Here is an 18744-nt window from a genome sequence, read left to right as displayed (position 1 = left end):
ATAACATTTGTCATGTATTGTCTTGAACATAATTTATCACAATTGAATTAAATTGCTGGTATTTATTTTTCTTAAATTAGGTAGTTACGGCTTACGTGTCTTAAAATGTGATGATTCTGTGTTAACTTATTATCTGGAATGGTAAATGAGCAAATAGCATAGCTAACTATTTACCATCATAACAGTGTCTTCTAGGTAGAATGCTGGACTATTGATGTTTCAGGAAAATTTTTTTACATTAAAATTATAGAAAATACTTTGCTTAGCAAATTGAATTCTAATTCCATTCCACAAAGGCTTTCTGATACATTAGAAACGATATAGTAGAGTCAAATTGAACGTATTCATAACTGGGAATTTTTTCTTTCTGCAAATTTATCTCCATAAACGCCTTCAAAACCCAGCTCAAAAAGGCACATTCTCCCAAAAAAGCTTTCCTGATTAGACCATTCAATCTCATTCACTCATTTACTCACTGTCCTCTCAATGCCAATTTTCTAAATTTAGAGGCCATTAATTTATATTGACTGATAGTTTCATTTTAGTGTTCTTATGTGAGCTTTATGAGGACACAATCTATCCTAGTTTTATTTATACCCTAATTACCATTCCTTTAAAAATAAACAAACAAACCAGCATTTATCACAGTGAGCTAAAGGGGCACAATAAACATTTTTTAACTGCCTAATTCTTCCAGGAAGGATTCTTAAATTGAGTCTGATTCTATTGTACCCCCCAATGATTACTGATTTTCCCCCCTCCTTAGTAAATTCTCATTACTGTATTTATAGGTGCATGCTAAGATTCCCAACAGTTAAACAAGGAAAAATGTTTTTCTATAAAATGGAAGTCATTTTTTCAAAATCAGAAATCCGCATGTAACACTTTCTCCCCAGTACTATATAGCACTAAACAGGACAGGAGCAAGACTCATGCCAGAATTTTCATTTAGAAACATTTAAAACTGTCTTGACAATGAACATACCTGATTCCAAACATACAGTGAACATAGTTAAATAAAGCTCTGCGCAGCGTGGTTGTGTCAACACCCTCATGGGTGGCCATAGTGTTATAGGTGAGATTGTAGACCATGCGGAACTTCTCATCAAGAAGATGTCCAATGTCAGAATAAAGTCTGTTCACCAGGGAGAACCCATGATTTTCCCAGGTATAGTCCTAAAAAGAAGAAATTGTATCCAGTTACAAAATGGGCAGTCTCCCATTTAAATTCCATGTTTGTAGTAAATATAACTACTGAAGCAAGTAAGTGAAGATATTTCAAATATAATTCTAAGTTGACAGCTTTACTAAGAACCCTTCACATCGGTTCATGGATCAAAGTGCCATGTAGTCTCCTCAGTGGAGTCCATGGTTTGACATGTTGGTGATGAACTCTGGCCACCTCCTGTGGTCAGGTACTATGCTAGTTAGCTACACCCTTATCTGGAAGAACCCCAGAAAATCTGAGAATATTCCTATGTGACCAAACCTACTCAGTGACCAAACCTACTCAGTGACAATTAGAAGATCAGTGAAACAAGCGCAAAGAAGTCTGTCTTAATTCAAACTTCCACTCTCTTTAGGAGCCACATCACTACTGTGGCTCTGTTTTCTAGGGGTTGGTGGGGTAGCCCTTAAGCCCATAACTACTGGTATATGATCTTATTACAAAATGCCATTTAATTGTAAATGTAACTTTATCACTTAATTTCCTCCCTGCTCCTCTCAGAAAAAAAAATGGTATGAGCATTGTACAATTACCATGTAATAATGCAAGTAACTGAATAAGACCATTTCCTTTTGCCTTCGTAGAGGGGGAAACATTGAAATAATAATTCATCTACTGGAAGATCAAATTAGACTAGGCCAAAAACTAGGTTACATAGAAAGATCTACAGACTCTATCAAAATGACCATTAATTTCTTTAGAAGTCAATGTATTTACATCTCAACATTTCACAGTTAAAATGACAGTATTTCTTCTCTAGTTTCTATGAATTAAAGGCATCTTATATACCTGAGCTCGGAATGTTGGCAAATGTTCTTCTCCTCGTCTGGCAAAGTCCTCATACCCAAAACCAGGGTCTTCAATATATCGGGAGACATCAGATGTTATAATCATGTCATCTTCAAAATCTAAGGACAATAATGAACAATCTAGAATAAAGGAAACTGTGCATAGAACAATGAAACTGCTCCATTTCCCTCCACGTTTTAGCTTTTCCATGGATTTCTGAAGTGACAATATTGACTTCCTGGCTTAAGTTTTGAATTTAATTTCAATTCAATTTCATTACTAAATACTGGCAATCTTAACATTTAACTGTACTTGTCTAGGCAAAAACATGACTACACTGAAATATCTAAGCAGTAGCAGCAAAGAATCAATACACTAGCTTTACTTAATTCAGAAGAGGAATATAGCACAGGGCTTTGAGTATAGAGCTTCAACATTTTTTGAACTCTTGCGCCATGAAGTGGGATGTGGGGAAAGAGACGAGATGAAGGTGAAAGACCACCTGAGTGGAATTTAATGTTAAGATAGATTTCGTTAAAATTCAATGGTGCTTCATCTGGATGTGTTCATGCTGAAAATTAGTGCAATCTCATCCATTTTTAGCTCACAAAGAGGCATTTAGGGAGAAGGCCTGGGAAGGGAATTGGGACAGGAAGGAGAGTGGCCTTCTGGGTACCGCCATTATTCTGAGTTGACTTGGGCGCTAAACAGGAAGGGTCAGTTTGAGAAAATTAATTGAGTTTTATGCCTAATGTATGTGCGCTTTTCTATGCACATGGAAATAAAAAGGCATACAACGTATGAAGTAAAACAATGTGTTAATGAGATTGTGATCAGAATATTATAAAAGTGGCATTCAGGAAGATAGGAAGACTACAACCATCTTTTAAGACAGCTGACTTCTGCATACTTGATAATATTAAAAATTTACCACTGAAAAATTTCAAATGCCCATGCATGTTAATGTCATTTAAAGAAAATTCTAACTCACTTTTTTTTTTTAGGGCAGTCTGTCTTTATAATTACCTTTTTCTTATTTCAACCACTGAAAGGGAATGAACAACCTTTATTTACTACCTCCTACTCTAGGAAATGAACATACTGTTTCCAAAATAATAAAAAAAAGCTCCTTCCATGCAAAGAACAATATTTTATTAAGTATTTTAATCAATATCAAATAAATGCCATACTTAATAATTAATAAACAAGTACTAGTTTTTAGAACAATTTTTAACATTTTATTTATTTATTTGAGAGAGAGAGAGAGAGAGAGAGAGAGAGAGGAAGAGAGCATGAGTGGGGGTGAGGGGCATAGGGAGAGAAAGAAGCAGACACCTCGCTGAGCAGGGAAGCCCGACTTGGAGTTAGATCCCAGGACCCTGAGATCATGACCTGAGCCGAAGGCAGACACTTAACCCACTGAGCCACCCAGGCACCCCACTTAAACAATTTGGTGGCATAAAAACTGTAATTCTTAACTGGACAGTCTTGAGAGGCTTAAAAGAACAGGTACAATTATAGTAATTCATCCAAAAGATGTAGTAAATTAGTAGTGTCTGCATTATCCTTAATCTTTGCTATTTCATGAAAATCCTAGCAATAATTATTCTTTCTCACAAGGTTTAACCTTTCCTTAGGTCACTGCCATGGCCTAACAGGGTGCTCGATAATGGCAGGAAAGATCAAGTACCCAGGCTACCCAACTTTGGAAATATTAAAATTCTTACCTAACTTCTTTACTACCCATAATGCGAAGAGACTGACATTTGTTGAGTACTTTTTTTTTTTTTTTTTTTTGTCAGAGAGAGAGAGAGCACACAAGCAGGGGGAGCAGCACACAGGAGAGGGAGAGGCAGCCTCCCCGCTGAGCAAAGCACCTGATGCAGGGCTCCATCCCAGGACCCTGGCTGGGATCATGACCTGAGCCAAAGGCAGACGCTTAACCGAATGAGCCACCCTGGTGTCCCTGTTGAGTACTTAATATATACCAGGTACTATGCTATGTGCTTAATATCTATTTTTTGTTTGATTAATGCAAAATAAATACCTTCTTAAGAAATTAGTAAACTGTAAACTACTAAAAGCACTGTCAGTAAGAACTACAATGCGAATTAGTTTAGGATGGTGTGGGAAACTTGTAAACACTGAACTACTTAATTTGATCTGAAGCTTGTAAGTGACTTCCAGTTTTCTAAATCGAAATCTTGGGCTTATCCCTAGCCCAACCCATGACCCCTGCGTTGTCTCATCAGGCTGCAGAACTCTGTTTGGGTAAATGGAAACACTTTGAAAACGGTGTTTTCAATGCTTTGTCTCTCCATATTTATCAACGAGGTTATGCTTTCCTTAATTCAGTCCATCACATACTCATCAACAGAAATGAAGCAAAAAAATTGAAAATGTAATTAGCGATCACTGAGGCTGCTAGGAAAACTAGGAGTTTTGTGGGCTGCAAAGTAAAATCAAACCAAGAACAGTGAATGAGAACTAAAGTCTGCACAACAGTTTCTCCCCTGATGTGATCTCTCCACCCACACTGCACAAGCAGTTGGTTTCACTGGGCAAATACCGATTCTGAAGTTGACTATTACACAGCTGGTTCATTTGATGTTGATGTTAGTTTCTGATTTGTCCACAAACATTTTCTAGTTGTCATACGACTTTGAAACATTTTCAAATAAACAATGATAACTGGAATCAAACAAGATAAAATTTATCCTACAGATAATATCCATTTATTCATTTTAAAATTAGGAGTCAATCAAGACCTGTTTTCTAGACCATTTTGTCCACAGAAAGAAATGTACAAAGGTCTCTCAAACCACAAATACTTTTTTTTTTCAAATTTATTTTAAGAAGTTAAAACCAGTACTCTGATCAACAAATCTAAAACTCCAATTTTAATTCTATCTAAACAAATATTTCAAAGTCTGGGCTCAAAGGAAATAGTAGTTTGCAATACTGGCTGCATTCTCTGCCCCAAACGTAATACAGAAAACACTACTACAGTAATGGAGCAGCTTTCTAACTTGAAAAACAAAAAGAATAAGAGTTGGTTAACTCTGTTACCAAGCTATAGAATACTACCTCTGTAGAACATTTTAAACGTTTATTTTCTTCAAAAGGTTTGAAAAGCTATTCTTAGAGTCTCCACATGCAATCTGGAATGCTTTATCACACGGGTCAAACCAAGAAATTCACTATAGAAAAAAATACATTTCTATTTCCATTTTAAAACATGGTAAGATTATAAAAAGGACTCAGCCACTCTACCGAGTCATTTTTCTGTTACCTTTGTGTGACCAGCAAATGTAGTACTGGGAATGGTTAAGAGTAAACAACGAAATGATTTATTTCCTTGACTGATTTACAAATGATACAGCCTCTTCTGTCAAAATTAGAACATAATTTTTGGCGAGGATCTAAGACTTGCTAGTCAAAATTCACTACTGTATAAGGCAGGAGTCCCTGCTCAAGGATCCAAGAAAGTAGAGGCTGGGATCCAAAATATATTTTCAAGGGGTGCCTGGGTGGCTCAGTCAGTTAAGAGTCCAACTCTTGATCTCAGCTCAGGTCTTGATCTTGGGGTCGTGAGTTTAAGCCCCACGTGGGGCTCCACGCTAGGTGTGGAGTCTACTTAATAAAAAAAGCAAAACAAAACAAAACAAAAGAAGCTCTCAGAAGAGATTTGATTAAAAAAAATAAATTTTCAACATTAAAAAACAACTAAGAGAAATAAAACATTTATATCCTTCAAGCTCTAGTAATGTTCGAGAAGTTCTTAAAAATGAATGTCTGAAAGCAAATAGATATTACTAACCTTAATAAAAATGTTTACATTTTACAATCTTGGTTTACCTTGAAGGTTCACCCTAGGCTTGTGATTTTCCTTTGTCCCATGGGTTCCCTCTGGATGGTCTTTATAAACAACTCTTCCCATTTTAACTCCCAATCATATGGCGATAATTTCCAAAATTTCATCTGGAGTTTAAAAGCCTCTCCTGACCTTCAGACCATCTGCCAAGGCCCTCACTACTGCAGGGTGGGGTTTGCAGACTGGTGGCCCTGCCATCACTTGGAAGAATGATAGCCATGTGGCCTCTCAGGTCCTAGACCAGATGACTGAATCAGAATCCGCATTTCGGCAAGATTCCCCAGTGACTCACACGCAATCAAAGTTTAAGAAGCAGTGTACTAGACATCTCCAGACTGGAGGTTTAACAGACCTCTTAGTTCAAAATGTCCAAAATATGGCAGGTTGCATGCTCCTTAAAGCTAGAAAGGTCATCATGATAAGGCCTCTGTTTACCTAACCAGCTTATGTGATGACATTACCTGCCTCATGATTTATGCCCACTTGTTCCTGTGCCCAGCATCCTGTTTCCTTAGCAGGGTGCCTTGGCTCTGCTGATTGTTTACCACCAACTCCCCTGTCCTCCAGCCACTGCCTGACTCCCTTACACTCGAGTCTTGAAGACTTAGAGCCCAGTGGCTGGAGGAAGTCTTCCTCGAGGACCCCTTTTGTGCACACTCTTCCCCCCCCACCAAGACTGGATTCAGGGCCCTCTTCTAGGCTCATATACTGTTCATACTCTGCTATGTACTGAAATTCTTTCTCTCCCTCCAGCAAGGGGAGCTTCCAGAGGGCAGGAATCATGCCTTATTTAGCCTGAAAACCTTAGTACCTACTACAGTGCTGAGACTATAGAGGGTACTCAATAAATGTTTGTAGAATGGATATGAAGCCAATAACTAAAACACCGAGTTTCTTTATTTGGGATTTCCTGCTGCTTAGAAGCTCCAAGAAACTAGAACTTAATATAGTCAATGTGGTGGATAAAATCTTTCATAAAGAGACCACAGGGGAGATGATAAAAGGGGTTTTTCTTCTTCCTGGCAAAACTTCTGAGAACTACTGGTCAATGCTATGTTTAACATTAACAAACAAGTTATGGCCCAATCAGTTACCCTCAGAAGTTATGAGATTGACTGGCCTTAAGATGAGACATTTCTTAAACCAATGGAACTCTATTTTTAAAATGTTATGTAGATTGGTGACTTTGGAGGGTTTCAGCTTTCTACTGAGTCAATGCTATTTTTTTAAAAAGATTTATTTTATTTTAGAGAGAGAGAAGAGAGAAAGAGAGTGGAGGGAGGGACACAGGGAGAGGGAGGCAGAGAATCTCAAGCAGACTCCCCATTGAGCTCAGAGCCCGACTTGGGGCTCGATCTCATGACCCTGAGATCATGAGCTGAGCCGAAACCAAGAGTCAGGCACTCAACCGACTGCACCACCCAGGCGCCCCAAGGCTATTTTAATAACATTTACTATGTGGTGTTCAATATCTTTTTTAGTCATAACTAAAAAGTTGCCTAATTCAAAGTCTCTTTGAGTACTGGGCGGGGGGGGGGGGGGGAGGAAGTGTATTTTTAAGACCAGAGCAAAGATGTCTAGCTTTTAATACAGAATGAATTCCTCCAAATCCGATATAAGAAAATGACCTAAATAATGCATTTTTATAAAATTCCAAAGATGTCTCCAAAGAAATGCAAATGCAAGTACAATGTAATTTTAGAACTAATCTGGAAAAGTAGCAGTTCGAGAACAATCCTCCCACATACTCCCCACACACAAGAAAGGCAGAGATGTGTTTTTTTTTTTTTTAATCTATTGAAACAGGATTTCACTGATCGCTTTAAAACATCACAAAAGTAGAATGAATTAGGTATCTCTATCTAACTTTGTAGGCAACTGCTCTGGCTTCGAATCTCATTTTATCCCAGATAAGTGTGGACTACAAGGCGGGAAGTCCCTCTCAACTGGACCTGGAGTGTATTCAAAGATGCACCAACAGAAGGGGGGTGGCAACAGCATCAGGGGAAGCTGGAGGAGGAGGAAATAAAAGGAACTTGATAGTAGAGTCGGTTTTACAGATCCGTGTGGAAAATACGGAACGTGGTCTATCAGGGATGCAACAACTCAAAGGCAAAGACAGTACGGGGTGGGTTGGGGGGAGCTCACCTGAATGAGGAAATGAATGAAAAGTGTCTCCAGAGACCACGAAAAGACTTTCTTTCTTCTCCTTCTCAAAACGAGTGGTCATTTCTTCCTGAGATGCCTCTTCATCTTCCCTCTCTTCTCGAAGCCTCTTCATTCTGTCCATTAAGGCCTCCAGCTCACTTAGAGAATCGACAATCTGAAGCCAGGTAAGATAATGTTGGGTGTTAGTAATATTAAGAATTATTCTAGTACATGTCCCCGTCTCCCAATGCCACCTTATTATGTACAGTGGCGTGGGCACAGTTCTTAAGTTCCTAAGTGGGTTTTCCATTAACTCCAAAGAAAATCAAATGACACATTCAAACCTTTTCAGGAGTACGATGTTTTTGCGGCAGTTATAAATCTAGAAAATTTAGAAGTGTAGATATATTTAATCTAGAATTCTAGCATTATGTATATATTAAATTAGTTTATTTTTTAAAATGAGGCAGCTTTATGCTTTGTAATAATATCTATTTGCTTTATTATTTTTTTCAAAGATTTTATTTACTTATTTATTTGAAAAAGACAGAGAGAGAGCATGAGCAGGGGCAGAGGGAGAAGCAGACTCCCTGCTGAGCAGGGAGCCTGACACGGGGCTCCATCCCAGGACCCTGGGATCATGACCTGAGCCGAAGGCAGATGCTCAACTGACTAAGCCACCCAGGTGCCCTTATCTATTTGCTTTGAAAGCCTCTTTAAGACAATTCAGAACTTCATGTACAAGTTAAGTTTTTACAGTAGGAAAACTTGTGTAGAAATATTTCAAGTATACAATGTCCTGTTTAGTCAGACAAATTCTTTCTAGATATTTTTCAGGCAAAATAGTAAAGAAAAACAAAGTTCAGAACACTAACCCCGAAGTTGTTGCCTGTAAGGGATGCATTCTCTATGCTGTTATCATTAGCGAGATCACACACACAGAAATTGTTGACTGATATTAGCCTGAACCCATTGGAGATTTCTGGATCTCTCTCTGGATTGATGCCACTACCAAAAACAAAGCTTGCCAAAGCATGATAATGTGCCAGTAGGACCACAGCATGTACCAGTTCAGGCAGAGACCAATTATTTTCTCCAGTTTTGACAAGTTTCTGAAATGAGAAAGTGAATCAGAGTAAGAATGAAAATCACAGAATGCTACAAAGCAATTTTAGAAAGCATGGAAAATCCACCAAACTTTTAGGTCCATTTATAGGAATCAAACTTAAAACTCCCTTTTAAAAATGTTTCATATAATAAAGATATGGCCTTGGTCAAACAATATTACATTCAACCGGCAAACCTAACAACATAATTATGTTGTAGATCCTTCTAAATCCCTTATATGTACCATGGATCTTCTGCTTCCAAAGCGCTTTTACATATTATGTTGTTTTAATAAGATATTTCAGAGACTCCAAGAACACTAAAGCTAGAAGGGACTTTAAAGATCCTCTAGCAAAGCCATTCACTTTAAGGTTTTTAGGTAAAGACTTTACCTTCAAAGTCACATAAAAATCCAAGTCAGTAAGTCAACTTTTAGGTGCCTTTCCTGATGGAGAAAGAGCCGATAGCAGATGGTAGGAATTCCAGAATACTACCTTGCTTTTGAATAGGAACTTCAAAAGTTTCAAAGTACTTTTTCATATGCTATTTCACTTGATCCTCCAGCTGAAGGATGGAACCACAAGTGAAGTCATTGAAAACTGTGATGTCTCCATCCTCACTTTCTCCAAGAGCCAATCCCATCTATCAGTCCATCAGAGAGTCTTTCCCATCAGTGTTCTACCTTGCTTGGTGTACACGTGCGTGTATGTCCTGCTGCTCCCCACAAATCCACGCTTTTAATTCTGCTCACATCACAGCCAAACCCCCACCAGACACCTGTTTTGCTTTCCTCTCCATTAACCACACACACACACACACACACACACACACACACACACACACACACGTACACACACACAGGAAATTTAATATATTACCAAAAGCTCAGGAAAAAGGAAAGGAAAAATTAATCATATTCTACCACCCTCATATAACTTTCACATATTTTATTTTTATAAGCATAATTATATAATCAGAGTAATACATCTAATTTTCTCTGCCTTTCAAACCTGACATTTTGACATATTCATTTCTCATGAGGCTCACGCTGTCTTAAATTGAGCATGGGCTGTATACTGCATAGCAATGGATGTACAGAGCTACTTCTCTGTTCCTTTACTGTTAGATATTCAAATTGCTTCTAAAGTTTGTTGGGTTTTTTTTGTTGTTGTTATTTGCTATTATAAATAGCATCATCAAGCTATAGCTCTGAATAATTCCTAACAGCATTTTTAGGGCAATCATATTTTAAATACTTTTGATAATACTGCCAAAGAGCCTTCCAAAACAACGGGTAGAATTTACAATGCCTTTGTCAGTCTTTCCAAGAGTATTAAACCTGAAAGGATAGACATCCAGCACTCATCATCTCAAATTTCTCATCTCACACTCATTTCTGTTTTTTTTTTTAATTCATTATAATTTGTTTTCTTTTTTAAGCAAGCTCCTGAAAGCAACTTTCACTAAGGTGACATATGACCTCCAAAAGACCAAATCTAACTATTTCTTTTTAGTACTTATCCTATTTGATCTCTGTAGGATTTATGTTTTCCTTACTTCCTCCCTTCTTGAAATTAACCTCCCTTGACTTCAGCAATTCCACTAATTTTTTTTGCATCCTTTCTCCCCTGAGATGCACGTTTCCCCATCTTCCTCATAGCCCCCTTTTTCTGCTTGCCTTTAAAATGTTGGCTTGCTCTATTCGACCCATGTTCTTCTTTCCTTGTGCAATACCTCCCTGGATGGAGCATTCATTCCTCCAACTTGACCTCTGCTTACTGTCAATAGCTATCTGATTTTATTTCTTTCTTTCTTTCTTTCTTTCTTTCTTTATTTATTTATTTAAGATTTTAATTTATTTGACAGAGAGAGACACAGCGAGAGAGGGAACACAAGCAGAGGGAGTGGGAGAGGGAGAAGCAGGCTTCCTGCTGAGCAGGGAGCCCGACACGGGGCTCAATCCCAGGACCCTGGGATCATGACCTGAGCTAAAGGCAGACGCTTAACGACTGAGCCACCCAGGCACCCCCTACTTTTATTTCTAATCTATCCTTTATCTTGAGTTACAGACCTGTATTTCCTTCAGTAATTGAACATCACTATCTAGATGTCACAGTCGTCTGTTTTTAGGCCAGTGTATGCTGTCCTGCTCATGGCATTGCCTTTTGCCAGTCAGGAAGGTAGAAACCTGACTTACTCTCCTGTCCCTACCCTCTCTTCCATCCTCACATTCTACTAGTCACCAAGTCCTGCCTCTTCCCATGCAGAATGCGTACATACAGTCTGATCTCTCCTCTGGCTTTAAAAAAAAAAAAATCACCTCTCAAATGGACTACTGCAATTGCTTTATGACTGGCTCTCCTGTTTCTAGACTACCATTTGTGATTTATCTTCTGCATCACCACACACATTCATATTTACAACTCAGCTCAAAAACATTTGATGATTCTTAATTCTTTATCATAGTGATCTCTGAAATCTTTTGATCACATATACTACTTCTTTCTTTTTTTAAGATTTTATTTGGGGGGAGGGCATAAGCAGGGGGAGAGACAGAGGGAGAGAGAGAATCCCAAGCAGACTCTGCACTAAGTGCGTAGCCCAACGCAGGGCTTGATCCCAGGACCCTGAGATCATGACCTGAGACAAAAATCAAGAGTCGGATGCTTAACTGATTGAGCCACCCAGGCGCCCCATGATCACATACACTTCTGACAATAACAGTTGGGGGCTCCAACCCTTGACAGTATGTACATTTATTTATAAATTAATAAATACTTATAAAATACATCTTATATAGATAAGCCGTACACATGTACTGTAATACTAATACTGTAAAATATACAAATAGAGAAATTTATTAAGGTAAAAATACATGTGCATGTGTATGCACACACACATACGCACACACACATACACACACACACAATTTTCTAACATTTTGAAGGATTGCCTTCTGCATCCCCTGAAGTAATGTAACATAAATCTGAAGAACATAGCTTTCTGAGGATAAAACATAAATTTTTTTTTAAAGATTTTATTTATTTATTTGAGAGAGAGAGAATGAGAGATAGAGAGCACGAGAGGGAAGAGGGTCAGAGGGAGAAGCAGACTCACCGCCGAGCAGGGAGCCCGATGTGGGACTCGATCCCGGGACTCCAGGATCATGACCTGAGCTGAAGGCAGTTGCTTAACCAACTGAGCCACCCAGGCGCCCAAACATAAATTCTTTAATACAGTATCCAGCTCCCCATTCCTCCCATCTCCTACCCCCACCTCACATAACCTTCCCTACTGTCAGTAACCTGAGGCCGTTAGCTACTTTTCCAACACGTTTCACACTCTATTATTTGTCTGGAGTACCCTCCTCTTCTTGAAAATTCCCACTTACTCTTCAAGACCTATCTCAAATGTTACCTCTTTCATGCAACTTCCTGATCCCCTTCTTTCTATTCATATCTTCATACATCACTGTGCTGTGTTTATTGTCATTACCTCTCCTCCTTTCTTCCCCTAGATTCCAAGCATGTTCAAGGGCAGGGTCTACCTTTTTAGATGCACCAAAGTATATGGCACGGAGTAATTAACATATGACATAAAAATAATGATCAATTCTTCTATCTAAGTAACATTCAAGTCAGAACATAAACCTCAGGGCAGTATTACGTTTCATATATTCCCAGACAGATACTCAATTTCTAAGAGTTATAGAGACTGACAAAAGCTCAGTTTGGTTTAACTGGGCAAATAACTAACAAATATGTAGTCTAATAGAGAGGATCAACAAAACCAAGGACATGTCTACGCATTAGAAGCAGGGAATTTAAATACCTAAGGCTTCTCCGATAACAATTTAGATGACAGCTGCTATGTATTGAACAGTGACCAAGTGCCAGGCACAGAGCCAAGGATACGGTACAAGGGCCTTACCCTGTGTGCCTTTGATGGAAGCTCCTTTCCACCTGCAAGTGTTCTAGTCAATTGCAACTCTGTTTCTCATCTGAGCTCTAGCTTCCAGAGGCCTTCAAGTGTTCACACCAATTGGCACATGGCTTTTTATTTGCAAAACTGTAATTTGCAAATCTTAAAATTATGAAATGTTAGAACTAGAAAGGAGCTTGGAACTCATTTAATGTAGGCCCCTCATTTTATGGAGGGGGAACTACTGAGACCCACAGAAGTTAATTTACTCAAGGTCACGGGCATGAGAACCCAGGTGGCCCATCGTGCAGTTTATTTTCTTTGTCGGCCTCCTGCTTGAAAATAGAAATCAACTTTTCTCAGAGCCACTCACTAAAGCACCCGGGTAGCTCATTACCGATTACCTAAAGAGGAATATTCATTTGTACCTAAATTAAACCCACAGACTTTTTACATTTTTCTCTTCTATATACCGATAGCCTATGTTTTAAGTTTCTAATACACAAGTAGTAAAAATTAAGTCTTAAGCAAAAATTAAAAAAAAAGAAAAAGAAAGAAAGCAAAAGAAAAAAGAAAGAAAGAAAAGAAAAATGAACTCTTGGCTAGAATCATGAGTAAACTTCTTTTTCATTTCCAAACAGCACTCAGTACCTGAATGTGCTCTTTCGTGATCAGCCAGGGTCGGTGTGCTAGCAGCTTGTTTATTTCATTAAGATTTTTCAGTCTTTGCGGTACATATTCCAAACCATTCAACCACTCAGCAATACCGCCTGTCTTTAAAAATTCATCCACATGCATGTTTATTAGGTAGGAACACTGATGTCTAGCTGCAGCCTAAAACACAAGAAGAGTCAGTTGAGACAACAATCGTGGTAGAGGTCGGATTCTACTAGTTCTAAACCAATAATAATTTATTTGGAGTTTAATAATTTCAATAACCAATACTTCTTTTCTTCCAGATTCCTCCTCTTCCTCCAACTTCTATCATACAATATGCCATAGATTCCTGAATCAATACATGTAGCTGATATTTGTATAAGCAAATAACTGTCACCTGCAGGCAATTACCTCCTCAGCCAGAAGTGGGTACGGATTAACCTAGAATCCACTTTCTGGTTATGTCAAGAACATACATGTCCATTTCATGATGGTAAATGATATGAACTATGTTCTATTTAAAATACAATAAAATCTCACTAACTTGTACTCTACCCATTCAGAACGCATGCTAATTTGGGTGCTCCTCCTACCCCTTCTAAGATAACTGTGATTTCAGTCTTATCTGGGCACATCACCCTACTGAGATGAGACTGAAGCTCGCTGACCCCTTCCTTCCTGCACAGTCAAAACCAGCTTTGACACTGACAGTTTGGGAAATCTGTGCAAAACAGACTTTTCACCGCTCCTTTCCCTGGGACTGCTTCTCAGGAAAATAGTATTGTTTACTCATTCTATTTTCCGTATCTTGCTTATCTCTTAGTTTGTGATCATTCTAAGGCTGCCTTGGGCCTCACTGTCATCAATAATGTAAGCTGGAATTACAGTCTTGATCGTGTTCGTCAGTCGAGAAAACAGAGCGCTGCCCTTGTTGTTGTTTAAAACTTCGGTGAGCGCATAAACAAGATAATCAAATTAAACTTAGGAAAAACGAACCTGCTCACTGTCGGCTAGCTCTGCGAGCCCAGCTGTTCTCCTAAACTGTCCCAGCACAGGGCACTTGGAGCAGGTCCTTCGTCTGTTTCTTCAGTAATAGTCCAACTGTAACACTGTTCCCCTCCACCTTTCTCATCCCGATTTATAATTCTCTCCCCACCCCCACCAAAACATTAACTAGTTCACCCAGTTTGCATCAAGTACTATACTTAGTGGCGTTATGATTCATTTAAGAATTTTTCTCCATTGGTGCTGATTGATAACTTTCCTCTCATCGGGCCAAATTAGCGATATTCTTCATGGAGAAAATGACTAAATTGGATGTCACAACCAACCTGTTTTATATAAGTAATAAAGACAAGGCATCAAGAGCCAAAATAAAACTTGTAGGATGTTAGGGATATTCCTTTGGACCCTACAAGCGTCATTAACTGTAAGAGAATAAACTGAAAATTCAAGCAGAAACAGTGAGTCCTTTAAGATGTGTAAAGTATTCAAAACGTATCCAAGACACAGGGTATCTGAAAGGCCACGGGCTTCTTCAAGTCTTACTTCTAGAAAATTACACCTAGCTCGACACACACACACACACACACACACACACACACACACACACACACTCGGAGGCAGGAGGAGTGAGTGAGGGCGAGGTCAGGGAACTGAGGCAGCCGGCAAGCAGGCGCACCATTATTGCGATGTAGTGCCTGTGTGGTAGAGGAAGGGGGCCGTCCATGCGCAGCATATAGAACTGGCTCCGCAGGAAAGACTCCAGGTACTGAGCGTGCAAACTCATGACCTGCGTGATGTTGTCCAGCCGACCGGATGTAGAGTATTCTTCCACAAGAAAGTTAGTACGCTCATCCACCGTGTTTGCTTGGACAACCTTGCAATTGAGAAACACACAATGATTATTGAGAAGCAGTGGTTCTTTTGCTTACATACATGATGCCACTCTTGAAGCAAACGAATGTTCTTTTGATATGAGCAGACCTTGAAATTGTGCCGTTGCTCATACCAGAAACGGAAATAAAAAGCAGGCGCCGCTCATTCTTGGCTCTGGGACGACAATTTATTAAACAACAAATGTCAAATCGTCAAACACACAGCTCTGAAACGGGAGAAAAGCAGCTTCCATCTGCTGTGCCAGGCACATAAGGCACAATTTTCAGGACCCACTTGCCTGGTCATTATTACGCCAATTCGTGGAGCGGCAAAGTGGTGGCATTTGATTTCCAGAGTTACAATTTTATCTCAACAGCCTATGAAGATACTTAATCACATTATCTTAAGACAAGTATTTTCAGTCCGATCTTTTGCTTTGTTTTCGTTCAACATAAAATGAAAAGCTTTCTGAAAGTCTTTTTAGGGACAAAGGAGAATACGATAATTTGTAGGAAAGTGTTAATTGAAAAATTAATAAGGACACTCGAATACTGTCACTCCTATTTTCAGCCTATTGTATTAATTACTAAAACCAACGTTAGTTATTAAAATGGACATCCTCCATCCCAGGGAATCAAAATAGTTTTCTCAAAAATAGATTACTATCCATAGCTTTATACACAATGACAGTTTAGGCATCACACCAAGAATTGGCTCTGAAGGTGTTAAGAGCTTTATTAGCACCTCGTAGAAGGACCCAGCTCTGTGGGAATTAATGGACAGGAGATGAATATTTCTAGGCTCAGTTCATTATTTATTGATATTTTCGAATTAGAATTCTAGACTTAAGAATACATTTCTTATTCCAGATTCAAAATTAAATTTGAGCTCATGCACCTAGTTAACCACAGAAGCCTCGTCTAGAATCCAGATTTTTCTAAAGTCCAGACTAATGGTCTTCCCAAAGATCCATACTGCCATTAGAAACTCTATTTACTCTTTAAGGCTGCCTTCACAGTCTCTTCTGAAAAATAAGCAAAAATTACACAAAGGCACTACTGACCAAGGAAAATGTAATCCCAAAGGAAACAGAATGTTTGGAAAGTGTGAACTGTGAGGAAATGTTAATTACAATGGCATAAAAAAGCAATTTCATTTCAGCTAGTTATAAAGCCAAGTACAGTTTCATTTGCCCATTTCCCCCCATTTTGTCAACTACAGGGACCAAGTGATGTTAAAAACAGTAAGATCCGGATCAACCACATGTAATTAAACACAGAGTATTTGTTGGTCTTGTTTTGTTTTCTCCAGAGCAGTTTCTTTTGTTTAACGGACTGGCGCCAAAGACGTTAACAGATGCAAGACGTCCTGAAAACAGCAGTGGTTTCTGCAAACCAGCTTACCTTCAAATATATACTGTGAAAAAGACTGTGTTTCAGGAAGTCTTTATGTATACGAGGTAATCACTCGGTCAAGAGTGGTCCCTGTGCTGCAGGGGAAAATGGGCACAAACACGGCCATTTCTCTAATGACTGGTCACCACCTAGATCAGCTAGAGCCGTTACGGTTAACAATCCTTCAACCTTTCCGTTCAGATGGTAAGGTCACTCAAAAAGCGAAATGAAGATGAAGGACTACTGACTCTGGCAAGGACCTCGAATGTATCCTTCAAATTCTATTCACCCTTTCTTTTAAGACAATGCCTCGCACATAGCAGGTGCTCTGTACACCTTTGTCGACTACTTTCAGAACAACAGAGGAATAATGCTGGTGCTTTAAGATAAATGTCTTTGCAGTAAATAGTGAATCAGGATACACAATCGTATTCAATAAGGGAAAAACTCCTTCCAGCAGAGAAAAACTCCTCAGTTTAGTGGTTCTTAAACTTTTCTTAGCCCAAATGTCTGAGAGGCATCTAGAAATCTAGGAAGTCCCGCACATTTGCTGTGATCTTTCATAAAGATGTATACCCACAAAAGGGGCACAAATCTTCTATTGATTATCATTTCTTTTGCATTACATTTTATGACCTCTTTCTTGCAGTTACCATATTGCCTTGCCACCCTCACCAAAGGTATAGACTATATAGATTCTATTGACATTCTGTTCAAGAGACTTAGAACCAAAACAAGCAAGCAAACAAAAGAGTAACAACTAATGATGTAATGGCATGTTTTGCTTAATAGGTTTAGTTGGGAAACTCATTTTTTCATTTCAAAATATATTTTCTTAACATTTATGAAACGTATAATCACCATGAGGCCATTTAAAAACCTAAAACCTTTAGGTTAATACTACACTTGGTTTAAAAAAACATTTATTACTGTTAGCAGCTTTGTTCAGAAAAGTTATATTTGAAATCAAATATGGTAAAATTTACTTTTTTCTAACCTTGCAGTATAACTAATAACTAACTCTAAAACAAGAAGGCAGATTACTAAGTACACAAACTTTTAAGTGAAGTTCAAAAGGAAATATCTCTGTGGTTCTCTGACATATAAATAAGAAACAAAAGCAAAACACAGGCTTACTTCCATATTAAAAATGGAGATATTCTTTGATAACAATTCGGTTATTTTTTTGTATCACACTTAATGTATTTTAAGACAGATAAACTTACTTCCTTCTCTGGAATAAAGGCACTTGGTCCTCTTGTCAAGGGTTGAGATACTCTGATTCTTTTATCCTGTTTTCAAAAGAAAAGTTTTATGTGTTAATGATGATGTTCTAAGAAAAGTTAAATTGGTGCAAGTTTATTGCTGAGGTACTAAAACAAACAGCATAAATAGAATTATGTAAAATCAAAATAAGGGACAAGTCTCAGATCACAGAAAATCCGTAAGGGCTAATTTGTGAATAAGATAATGGGGCAAGTTCCTCAAAAAGTTAAAAATAGAACTACCTTATGATCCAGCAATCACACAACTAAGCATTTACCCAAAGAATACAAGAGCATTAATTCAAAGGGATACATGCACCCCTATGTTTACAGCACCATTATTTACTATAGCCAAGATATGGAAGTTGCCCAAGTGTCCATCGATTCGTAAATGGATAAAAAAAAGATGTGGTATATATATAACGATGGGATATTACTCTGCCATAAAAAAGAATGAAATTTTGCCATTCACGACAACATGGA

General features: G+C 38.4%; 1 protein-coding gene across 2 annotated transcripts in view; it reads right to left on the bottom strand.

Annotated features, from left to right (window-relative positions):
* Positions 1 to 18744, bottom strand: part of SESN3 (sestrin 3) — a 76995-nt gene that overhangs the window by 11544 nt on the left and 46707 nt on the right. For both annotated transcript variants that reach the window (XM_073887146.1, XM_025893391.2), the window contains exons 2-8: positions 18223 to 18288; positions 15406 to 15603; positions 13719 to 13901; positions 8915 to 9151; positions 8040 to 8214; positions 2018 to 2136; positions 986 to 1176 (exon numbers count right to left, since the gene is read on the bottom strand). In XM_073887146.1, the coding sequence (XP_073743247.1) occupies positions 986 to 1176; positions 2018 to 2136; positions 8040 to 8214; positions 8915 to 9151; positions 13719 to 13901; positions 15406 to 15513 (1013 nt within the window). In that variant the 5' untranslated portion in view covers positions 15514 to 15603; positions 18223 to 18288. The remainder of the gene's footprint in view (positions 1 to 985; positions 1177 to 2017; positions 2137 to 8039; positions 8215 to 8914; positions 9152 to 13718; positions 13902 to 15405; positions 15604 to 18222; positions 18289 to 18744) is intronic.

This window comes from Callorhinus ursinus, unplaced genomic scaffold, assembly GCF_003265705.2.
Source record: "Callorhinus ursinus isolate GAN/ISIS: 27379988/994484 unplaced genomic scaffold, GSC_fseal_2.0 scaffold76, whole genome shotgun sequence".
NCBI lineage: Eukaryota > Metazoa > Chordata > Mammalia > Carnivora > Otariidae > Callorhinus > Callorhinus ursinus.
This window is presented reverse-complemented; position numbering and strand designations above follow the sequence as displayed.